The following is a 12,644-nucleotide window of genomic DNA, read 5'->3' as shown; positions in this document are numbered from 1 at the left end:
ATGGTAATCTCTTTTCAAGGATACATTGGGATTTATTCATTCAAATAAAAACTAAATAAATAGTTTACGACTTCCGATAAATAATAATAAATCAAAAACAATACTTTTCAAGACTCATGTCAAATTTATTATTGTTTGACTGATAAAAATGGCGAGAAGCATTGATATTTTTTGCTAATCAAAATGATAAGAGTTCAAGAATAGCATAATACATCACACAACAATGAAGAGAAAAGATGAATTGAAATGATTGTTCATAGATTTCTCTATTACAAATAATGGATAGGTCATTAGAGGATATACAGTTCATAATGAGGAAATAATGATCGAAGGCAAGAAGTTGGAAATTTTGTTTCACTAACCCATTATTTAATAATGTGAAAGAAATTCAGTAGCATTGAAATTCTAGAGCAAAATCACAAGCCATTGTCTAGGTTTTGTTGCTTAGCTGTTTATTCATTACCAAACTGAATGGAGATATTTCTGCAGTAGCGTAGCTTTGCTTTAGAGATAAATATATGAATGTATATAAATATACACTCTACGAATGATTCAATGATATTAAGGCAATCAATTAAAACAAATGATACTCTTGAAAGAATATTTGTGTATATTTCCATCAGTATCAGTCTAAAAACCATTGAATAAGTCGAATACGTTGGACAAAGGTAATATAGAATCTTTAAAAAAATAACACATTTAGAATTCTTCAAGTAATAATGACCCGACTCATGAGTCTGGATTACCAATGTAAAGTACAATATCATAGTCGCACGATTGATGATCCTTCATCTGGAAATTTCTAATCATTTTAAGAGTAATAAAGACATCTAGTATTTGAGTCCCAATTAAATTCAACTACAGGAACTAAAGATTGATATTTTGAATCACATCAATATATTTTGACAAATACTAGCTAGCATAGGATTGAAATATTAAGATATAAGGAATACGGTTGTCTATTTATAAAAGCTGTAACGTTGATAAGAAGCTATCATAACGATGTTGGAGCTGAGAAATAATATAGAATCATCAATTTTTGTCTGATAAGAGGAATAATTAATTACTAGGCCTATCGAATAGTAAAAAAATTGGCTAGTGCTAGGATGAATTTCATTTATGAAAAAATTTTTCAACATACAACTTTTAACACATATTTAGAGGATTAGAGGGTAAAACTGCATGAATCGATTTCAAGTGCGATCTAGCTGACTAATAAAATTAAACGTTTTTGATATATTAGGAAAAGAGCAGGAACATCCTTATAGATTCTATTATATTAAAAGTAACTCATCATACACATGAGCATCGTGTTTATCAAGTTCCGTTCAATTACTAATTGATTACTAATTAATTGGAGTGATCCGTGGTCCAGTGGATAGAGTGCTTGAGTTGCAGCATAGAGATCCCGGGTTCAAACCCTCTCACAACCGAAAGGTTTTTACCCAGATCACTCCCGTGTTATCGGATGGGCTCATTAAACTGTCGGTCCCGGCTGAAGTATGACAGTCGTAAGGCCCATTGACGGCTTAAATGATATATTCAGGCGGTGGGACCTTCCCGCAAGGGACTCCCCACCAACAAAAGCCATACGAATTTACTTTTTTTACTAATTAATAGAATCTATAAGGACAGAAAAATTAACATTTTGTTAATAACTTTGGAGTAAACGCAGCTTTAGTATTACCATAAAAAAATATCATCTAATAAATTTGGATCATCTTTGGTATTACTACCAATTTGGTTGAATCTATGGTATTATCATAGAACAACAGAACTATAGTTAACGCATATTCATATATAAATGCTTGTTCTATGGATTATTATTATATAATTAGGTTAATAAATTATATTTTTTTATTATTTTAAACTCATCAATCATAATTTGCCTTTAAATAAGTATTGAAGAAAAAGTTCAACCAAATTAATAAAATGTATAACCTGAAAATGTTAATGCATTGTGTTACAATATGAATAGTGTTTAATCAGTTAATGACCATGAAAACTATCATTTAATACTAGTACCAAACATTTTAAAGAGAATCTACCAATTGATACATTATTTTTTTACTTAAAACCATTAGTTAATAAATTTTATATTGCTATATTTATATAGTGATATATGTATGCTAAAATGAACAGTTCAAAATGACAGTCTGTCAAGTCTCACGATAATTCTATATTATTGCATAAAATACCATAAAATTTCAAGGCTTGGATTCTGGATAAAATTCGTTACCGGCATAAAACCATTGATCATTTTTTTCAGTGATCTTGAAAAAACCTGGCTACGAAAAACGAGGAAATACGGAGAGAACCATTTTTTGCTAGAATTGATATAAGTTAAGTGAAGGAAACATTATTTAAGGCAGCAATTCGGCAAGCTTAGGCTAGACGGCGTAAAATTCAGTGTAAGGTCAATTCATAGAACGGATGATTCACAACTTTGGCTGGCTAGAGGCTAGAGCTAGACTGGTGTCATATCTCTACACAATTACTGCCAGCTGAGCCGTTTCCATATTTTAGCAACTAATTTAACCGTGAAAATAGGCATTTTAGTTCACATGATGTCCTGCTCGAAATTATTGTGCAAGAAAGATACTGTACTGCAAAACAACTTAAATATGAATTCTCAATGAGCTCAAGTCTTTTAAATTCAGTTTTGAAAGTAATTTCAAACGGTATTAGTTGTTGCAATTTGACTTCTATTTTATAGAATAATAGTATAATATTTTACAGAGAATTCCTTATATTTTAAAAAATAATCATATTGATAGATAGCCTATATATATTTAAAAATCATTTTGATGCATGGATAATTTTATTGAAAAGGCTTTTGAGTTTTTCAGAAGCATACATTCTTCAAAATAATACAATATAACATAATATCCATATTATATTAATCAGTTTTTTTTAATGAGATACAGTATATTTCACATTGAAAAATACAATTGAGTATCAAGTTATATAAAGATTTGTTTGAGAAATTGATGCTTTTTATTCTAAATTGAATACGATTATTCAAATAAATAGGCATATTTAATTCTGTATGTTCTTAATAATCATTCAACAGTAAAGATTTGAGAATACACGTCTATGTGTTAAGAAGTGTACAAAGATAAGGTAAAATAACTACACTCGAGGACGCTGTTAAACAAATAGAACAAGCGTGTCATAGGAGACCATAATACTGTCTAATTGTAGATAAAATATGTGAAAAGAACTGATAAAATCCAAAAATGAACTTTTAGACGTTCTTTGTTCTGTATTGAACATTTTGTTTGGCGATGTATAGTACTGGAATTTGTTACAGATTTGTTGGATACCAAAGTTTCGGCAATTAAACCATTGTTGGTCTGGGCTTCAGTTGATACTTCTGTTATTAATTTACGGGTCAAGATAAAAGCCATTCAAAACTAAAAAAAAGAGTATAAAGTTAGATATCATTGAGTGAGTAGGATGAGCTATGATTATGAATGAGCTATTTTTTCTTTTTATTTTTTTACATGTCTTTGTGTTTTCGGACACATCAAATACGGACATGAATACTAGATAGACTATTTTGACTAATAATTTTACTCACGACAAATTGTCATAGAAAAAATAACCTAATATAATAGCGACATTAAACAAACCTTTGGTTTCTATGGTATCAAGTCATAGAAGCCGAACTATTTGGTTTTTGACAAGTATCCATGAGTCTCTCTAAGACAATTTATTCAAGCGTTACACTTGGGGAGCACTATAATGAGGTCCACGTTATAATGGCAGTGGATAAAGATAGAAGAATAGCGATGCCGATTCTCTGCATTAATTAATTATATTTCTATACTGTCAAAAATATAATTGGCATTGTTGTGAACCTAGAAAAGGATAGTACCACCGGCTTTGTCGAATGATAGACAAGGATAGCAAAACCAAAGTTGATAAAATACTGTCATTATAACGTGGACCTCACACTAGGCAGTTTAGAGGGTATTCATTCAGTGTCGAGAGTGGCTAAGGATTCATGACAGTGCCGAGCGTCTCCTATATGGATATTATATCATATATCTATACTTTGGACGCAGGACAGTGTTGAATGCTTCTTCATGATTGACTCTCAGCTAAGGAACTCTGAGCTTGGCTTGGATGAATGTGTCTATATTGAGACACATATCTGTCCTAATGCATTCAATGCAGGCCCGGCCCCAGGGGTGGGCGGACCGGGCGGCCGCACAGGGCGGCCGGTTTTGGGGGCGGCAAATTTAAAGGAACGGAAAATTTAAAAATACAAATAAATAATAAATTCATAATTTCAAATGTGAATGGTAAAATTATATAAGAAGTTTTTCAACCTCGTGCTAATGAAGACTTTTCTAAGATCAACAATGCCCCAGGAACGTCTGAGTGGTCTAGCGAACATAAAATAGTTCAGTCCCCAGATCTTGAAGAATTGGTGAAGGAATTGCAAAGGTCAGACGAGTTCTACTTAATTAAACAGGTGTGTTAAACAAACTTGTAGAAATTGTAGTTCTAATTACTTAGCAAGTTAAGTAGGCCTAATATTATGTTGCAGTGTACGTCTTAAGGCTGTGCAAAGGCTAAAAATGAACTTTCTTGTACTGGTGATATTTTTCGAAGTTTTTCGATTTGTACCGGTATATATCAAAATGAAAAAGTTTTCTTAGGAAAACATTCTCTTCCAATCTCTTTTTGAGATATGAACGCCTAAAGTTTAAATTTTTGGGACAGGATATTTCAAATTCGGTAAGAGATAAATTCTTCATGGTATTGTTGATTGAATAAAACAAGAAAATTTTGAAACATTTTCTGAAAATATCAATTTTTGAAAAAGTTATTCAATTTACAAAAAAAAACTCTACACTATTTTTGGTCATTTTTAGTAAATTGAAAAACTTTCTCAAAAATTGATATTATCAGGAAATTTTTGTTTTATTAAATCAAAAATACCATGAAGAATTTATCCTTTGAATTTTATGGATTCATCTCGTACCGAATTTGAAATGATCTGTCCCAAAATTTTAAACTTTAGGCGCTCATGTCTCAGAAAGTAATGATTGAAAAAAGAAAACTTTTTCATTTTGATAGCTTGATCCTTAAGCGATCCTTGATCCTTGATCGCGCGCCTCTCCACTAGAAAATACTGAAATGAAGTGCAACTAACGGTTGATTCTCATAGAACATGATCTCATGAGCTTATATCATTGTGCGAAATATCACTGTGAGGACAATATAGATGGTGATGATGGTTGAAGCTAAAAATGCCCAGAGGGATTTTGAATTTTACATCTAGATTGTAATCGGGATATATTGTTGAACAAATACTAAATATGATCAAAATTGATTTTTTTCCTTAAAATATCACTCATATTTGAAAAATCATAGCTCAGTACTCATTGGAGATAGAGAGTTCCGAATGATCTCATTTCATTCAGAATTTTATGATCTTAAAAAAGGCAAGAGCAAATTTTTCTGTCCGATCACTGATTTTGCCGGAAATAGCTGAAAACTGGAAAATGAACCTAAAATACGAACTTTTTGGGCCACTCTGTATTAGCACAAGGGAATTTTACATGAAGAATTTGGTTCTGAACCTAAAAAATATGATCAGTATGATCGTATGATCAGTAGCCAAAATAATTGTTGTAGTTCTTCATCGCAAATGTGTTGTGACTTCACTGTTTCCTGAGTGTTCAGTTAATATTGTATTTTGCACACTTTCCAAAAGTATATATTATTAAGTGTTTAACTTGAAATGGAAAGGCAACAACTTTTACCACGTTTGTTGTGCCGTCAAAGGAAAAGAAGACAGCAGAGAAATCGCCTTGCTTGGATTCATTGAAATGAACGTTTTTATTAAATCGACAGCGATATACAACATATTACAGTTTTTTTCTTGTATTCCAGAGTTTCAAAATCCCCCCTAATCTCCATACACACTTCCTTCCACGCGCATTCCTTGTTGCATCTCGATCCTTAAATATGTCGAGGGTTTTGTCCCACAAAACTGGCATCTGTTCTACAAATGATATTAACAACTCATTGTCTATTAACTTACTCATTTTCTCACACTCGTCAACCACAAACACTTAAAACAAAGACCTCTGACTTGGAGCAACTGGGAAAGACGACTGATCAGCGGCGACGGTAGACAACCGCCAAATGTGTTAACGCCCATTTGGTCACGTACGCCACTGCGTAGACAAGAGCAGCAAAACACCGCCAGCCGCAGTGGCAGTGGACGGCTGCACAGCTTCCGCCAACAGCAATATAGCCGCGCGGCGTTTCTGCCGCCCAGTGTGTAAGCTTCCATTCAAGTTCATAGACTACTGCTCGAACGGCGGCGACGGCGAAATTACCGCCCCCGGCAGAAACCGCCCAATGTGTAACCGGCGTTAGGCGATCGCTCAAGGAGGGGTGGAACCCGGGATTAACAATTAACGACGGGATACTTGCGGGGGGGCGGCAGTTGCCGATCTCGCCCAGGGCGGCAAAGTCCCTTGGGCCGTGCCTGATTCAATGTATGAGAAAACTATCATACAGCGATATGAGTTTTGATGTAGCTAGTACAGCACCTCCCACGTTTAATAAGCATACCGTATGTATGCAAAGGCATTTGACTCTATTGATCATGATTTGCTGATAAATAAACTAACGGCCATAGGAATTACTGGTTTAGCACATGATTGGGTCAAAAGTTTTCTGTCGAACCGCCGCCAATTGGTATCCATTGGAGAAGTAGGAAGCAACGTACAAGACATTAGATATGGTGTGGTCCAAGGTAGCACCCTTGGTCCGATTCTATTCCTGGTTTACATCAATAATATCATTCAAGAAAATATGTCTGGGAAAATGATGCTTTTTGCTGACGACACCGCAATCTATTTTGAGGGGGACAGCTGGGAGCATGTCTACAGAATTGCTTCAAGTGAGCTGAGGAAATTGAAAAGTTGGTTCAATACAAATATACTCAGTATGAACACTAAAAAGACCAAATGTTTGCCTATTTTTCTACGTGACAGCCGTGCTCCTCCTACCAACATTAAACTGAGGGTTCATACATGCGGTGCTGATTGGTGTGACGATTGCAGCTGTGATGTGATAGAAACCGTGTATGATTACAAATACCTAGGTATATGCATAGATAGTCGACTGACATGGAGCACTCATGTTAGATATCTCAATAGTAGGTTGAGGAAGATGAGGGGAATCTTAAGTATAAATCACCTGAGAACCGTTTATTTTGCATATGTCCAGTCTGTCTTGTCCTATGGTATTGTTTTATGGGGAGGTGCGCCCAAAACCTTACTAGATGAATTATCAGTCACCCAGAAAACAATTATAAAAGCTGGCCTTGGCCTTTGTAGAAGATTTCCATCTGATCAGTTGTTCTTGACTTTTGATGTTTTCAGAATTAGGCAACTCTTCATCAAGGCAGTTCTTTTGTACATGTTTAAGAATAAAATACACTTCAATTCAGAGTCCAATCACCCTCATTTTACTAGGCATGCGCGATTTCATCACTCGGGTCTCCCGCGTAACTTACGCTCAGTTTGCGACAGGAATATATCATTTCTGTGTCACACCATTATGAATAATACTCCTCATGAAATTAGTCAGCCTGGCATATATAAAATATCCAAATACAAAAAAATCGTCTCAAACTGGCTGAAGACTATGGATGTAGATCAATGTGAGCGGCTGCTACTATCTGCCTACCAACACTAAATTGGCCTACCTAATTTCCTCTTTCTTTCCCCCTTTCTCTCTTTGTCAACAGACTGTCAAGTGTATACCCTTTTCTCATGGATATATCCCATGCCATTGCGATTGCTCCGTATTCAACGTGTCTGGGTGTGTGTGTGTGTGTCTTTATTATTAAATAACATAAAATACTATCAGTAGAATAATAAATATTATACAGTTCTGAACTCATTGACCCACGAACAGGCCCATTAGGCCTATGTGGGCAATTATTATTTCACTATTAGGGTTCAGATTTGCTTAGCAGTGCAATTTTCTCAGATCTAAGGATAAACTATAATAGTCTAAAGCTCTCTATTTATAACACTATTAATAGATATCAAACTTTATTATTTCTTATAAAATGTATCACTATTATAATTTAATATAATTATTGTATTACTCCTTAGGTCATGATGTCTTAAGTTTTATTTTACACAATTGTTACGTTGTGCTGCTTGCATTTTGTGCCCTTTTTAAATATTGTAATCATGTATAATTTGGCGAAATAAACTCAATTCAATTCAATTCCGTATAGGCTACAGCTAAAAGTAATCTCAATACTGTACAAGGAAAACTTGAGACACATTATAAAATTATGCTCAAGGAAATATCAACATCAACTTAACTTAAATAGTTAAAATTGGGACCAAAAAGGCGCATTTGACTAAATTGTGAATACAGTAGATAAGTTGAACAATTGAAAATTGGTATTCTACAGCTTGGATTTAGATAAAGTTATTAATACTTATTATGTTGGGAACTATTAGTATAGGATCAAATTACAAATACTATAGGATCAAAAAATAAATAATAATGTTTAATTAACTTATTTAATGCAAGAATGCAAATTTAAAGAAATTATATGGCTGAGACACAATCTCTAAATGATAGAGTTGGTGAAGATCAATTTGCCTTACTTTTTATTTTTGGAACGAAAATATAGTATAATTTCTCAAATTCATAACCAATATAATCTATTAAAGGTTTTTACTTTAATAAGTGGAAAAAATATTCAAAATACATCGCAATAATACCAGTAAGCAAAATATTAAAAATAAAAAACTTTGAGGTTAAAAATGTAGGTTAATTCAACAAAAATGAAATTGGTTATTTTTTCTAATGTAGAGTTAATTGAAGGAAATGTAACATTTTTAATTACTATTTAAGTCAATCACTTAGCAACCAGTCAATTTTTCTAGAATTCCTAACTTGACACTTTTGTGCAGTGTTAATTGAGGTTAGTTACAATATGGTAGAAAACAGGAAGATTATCAAACGAAAATAAACATTCAATAACACAAACCCAATAAGGAAAAATTTTGGGACTATTAAAAATATAAATTGATCTTTAGGAATAGGTAAACTAAGATTAATACTACCTATATAACTATACCCTACCTATTAACCTGACTATATAGACACTTTGACACAGATATCAATGTTAATTATTCTTAGCTTCTAAAATCTACAAAGATGGTATTCATTTTCAAAGTACTTGCGAAGTAGTTTTGGAAAATAAGCTATTGAACAAATCGCTAATTAGAACATGACATCTACAATAACTTACTACAAATTGAAGACAGATTAGCCTCAAATGACACAGTTATGAGAGGTTATATCGTATTATAAGGAAGTACCTTATACAATAATTATTGTCAGGAATTGAATAAAGATGAATAGTAATAGAAAACTTTATTTTTGATAGAAATTTTTAAATTATGCTGAGAATGCCAAAAAAGTGTCAAATTATTAGTCCCAAGGTCTTACTAGATTTGATGTTTACATTCCGAAGACAAGAATAATTTTTCGAGAGGCAGAAACAATTTCTACCCAGAAGATATAGACAATTAATCAATTATAAATTAGGAAATTGAATATCGATAACTGATTATTTGACAGTAAAATCTGGAAATTCTAAAAAGTAAATAGATAGAAAACAAAATTTTAACAGGTGTAGGCTAGAATCCAGTTACTCCCATTTTGGACCTACCTTTTTCAGGTGAATAATTTCCTAATTGTTCGTCATCGCGTGACACTTGAGTTATAATGGACGATGCGTCCATTTAAACATTTGTTTCTACAATTATTAGAAAACGTAATTTTGAAAATACTATTATACACCATAAAAATCCGTTCGTTCACAAAATGGCAGATGTAGATGGCTCCCTGTTGTTGTTGAAGTTGTTATGTTGTGGTAACCTACTGCTAAAGCCAAGTTGATGTCTCAAGGTTGTACTTTCGACTGTAAAAACCGCTACGAAAAATAAAAGAAGGTAAACCCCCAATATTCTACAACAAAATTTGTCTTCGACTTTATTATACACTTTTTGAGAAAAATTGAATAATTTAGTATTAAAATAATATAACTTTTCATCAGCTGCTTTGTGTCTTCCTTTTTCAAGGCCATTCGTGATCGCCAATCGCCATTCAAACTGCTGCCTGCGTGAAACTTTCGAATTCCATTCTGCATTCTGCTACATGATTTCATTGAAGAGAATAGAATAATGCCACTATTGAAAATAGTTCAACAATTTTCCAAATTCAATTTAACATTTCAAGCCACTTTTATATAATGTTTCACATAGGTTTACCCTTGAAAGTTTATTGAAATTGAATTAAAACTTCATATTATTTGCTACCACAGTAGGCTAACATTACGTACGGTAACTTGAAGGTGCGGCTGCGGCCAGACAACTCGTAAACGCATACCGGTGATTTAGAAGATTAATTAATAATTATTTGTAAGTCGATCAAGTAATTATATTTTTCAGTACAGAATTATACAACCTGAAATACTGTATCATTGCGAATCTTTCAAAATTAATGCCTGTACTTACTGTAGGCTATACACTTTAATGCTAGTTACCGTACCGTACTTATACACGTTATAGACCTAGGCCTACATAGCAGTTATACATACTATAATATTATACCGTATACTGTACCACATCATTCAAATAAAATATTCCAGCTTCACTTTCTAGATCAATTTGAGGCTTTCCTGGAGAGTTCGTGACTTTACGACGTACGTAGCATTGACGTATTCAGCCTGGGTTGATCGCGCCCCCCTTGGATCCCAGAGGTTCTTCTGGAAAATGTTTACCTGACAGAAAAAGATCTACTAGAGTAGGCCTACGTATGTACAAATTATTATAGAGCTAGGATTTTATCGACGGAAATTAACTACCTATTTAATATAGGGACGAGTTGTGTAAATATATTCCCCTCCTCTATAACATAATTATTAGGCCTATAAGAGATTTAAAATCTTGACTTTCTGAAGTCATAAAAAAATAAAGCCTCAATGATTGGAGAATAGGCCTACAATATAAGTACCGTATATTATTATATAGGGTCAGGATTTTATCGACGGGAAATAACTATTTCATATTTATAAATTTTAGGGACGAGTTTTGTACGGTACATTCCCCTCCTAGATAATATTCTAAAGGATATTTAAAATCGTGCCTTCATGGACTTATTTATATTGAAAATATTTTTGCTCCAGATGTGTGGCAATGAAAGTATAAAATCTCTGATGAACTTACCATCAATGTTCTATAGACCAAGAAAATTTGCCTATTTTGTTCACTGAAGGCAAACCAAGGGTAATTACTGACCAACACATCTATACGAGACATTTACATTAGGTAACACTTTGTTGCATTGAAAGTGTGCTGATGCACTCTAACAGGTGAATGATATAGCCTATATTTATGCTTTATGTTGTTAATTGTATTAACCTAAATATTATTGAATTTTGTTGACACGCTTGGTTTGTGTTCTAACTTTCTAAGCATTTGGTGTGAACTCTACTACTAGATTTGTTCAACATTTTTTGGAACTCTACAAAATTTATTATACGGTTATACCGCAGTGGTTCACCACCTCCGTCTGTTACCGGAGGTAGTGAGTGGTTCCTGACCTCTTATCCTTAGCGACCATCCCCAACTCCGGATGTTTTCATTTTTTGCGAACCAAAGTCCCCCCTTTTAAGGTGCACACCACTACTCGAAATGCATACAGTAACAACGGCGACTGGAGAAGATTTAAATCGTGGTTAACTCGTTAAAATAGTCGCCGTCATACGATTCTCAGTAGTGTGCACAAGGCTATAACGAATTCAAATTTATTTCATGAATGAATACGTTCACAGAAAAATATAGGTAAAATCATACAAAGCTCCTGGAAATCATCAATTTTTATTTAGAATTTTCATGAAGTGTTTTTTTGATATTTTGAAATAATTTCTGAACATAAAAGTCAGGATATGATCACATTGGGATTGGGTGCATTTTATGTACAAGTGCACGCGTGGTCATGATGAGAATCAAAATCTGAAAAGAGCAATAAGGACATTCACACTCAACACGTGCACTTGGTTGCGTTCAGTGTGAGCAACTACAGACAAGTCATAACGTGTTTCCATGGCTCCTTCCAGATTGTGTTTTCTGACGTGCTCTTGCGCATACACGCATTCAATGTGATCATACCCTTACTCTCTTCAAGTGTTTGTTTCGTCAAGTTGGCTTCTTCATACTGCATGACTCCTGATGTCAATCTTGTAGGCCACCTTAAGATCAAAGCAATGTTTAAAAGTTTTTAGTGGTCATATATTTTAAGCACCATCCACGATAATCTACGATTACATGTAGGTGTGGTTGCATTATTATGATAAGCTTAGCTAGAGAGGGGAATTTGAATGTACTGAATTGAATTGTAATATCTTTCATATGGGGTTTTATGCTGCATTTACATGTTCGCCAATGTCGACCAGCGCCAGTTTTTGGATGGGTGGTTTGCCAACGCTGGCTACTGCTGGCCTTCATTGGGCACTGGTCAAATTACAGGCTGGGCCAACATGTAGATTCGGCATAAATAATGATCTATCTCAG

General features: G+C 33.7%; 1 protein-coding gene across 4 annotated transcripts in view; it reads right to left on the bottom strand.

Annotated features, from left to right (window-relative positions):
- The window catches only part of LOC111057073 (carboxy-terminal domain RNA polymerase II polypeptide A small phosphatase 1), a 38,198-nt gene extending 28,240 nt beyond the window's left edge, over positions 1–9,958 (bottom strand). Inside the window, exon 1 of one of the 4 annotated variants that reach the window (XM_039423588.1) lies at positions 9,740–9,958. In XM_039423588.1, the coding sequence (XP_039279522.1) occupies positions 9,740–9,812 (73 nt within the window). In that variant the 5' untranslated portion in view covers positions 9,813–9,958. The remainder of the gene's footprint in view (positions 1–9,739) is intronic. The other 3 variants (XM_039423587.1, XM_022344501.2, XM_039423586.1) reach the window with 3 other exon arrangements.
- Positions 9,959–12,644: the final 2,686 nt, after the last annotated feature.

This window comes from Nilaparvata lugens, chromosome 3 (genome assembly GCF_014356525.2).
Source record: "Nilaparvata lugens isolate BPH chromosome 3, ASM1435652v1, whole genome shotgun sequence".
Lineage (NCBI taxonomy): Eukaryota > Metazoa > Arthropoda > Insecta > Hemiptera > Delphacidae > Nilaparvata > Nilaparvata lugens.
Note: the sequence above shows the minus strand (reverse complement) of the source record. Positions and strands in the feature narration are given on the sequence as shown.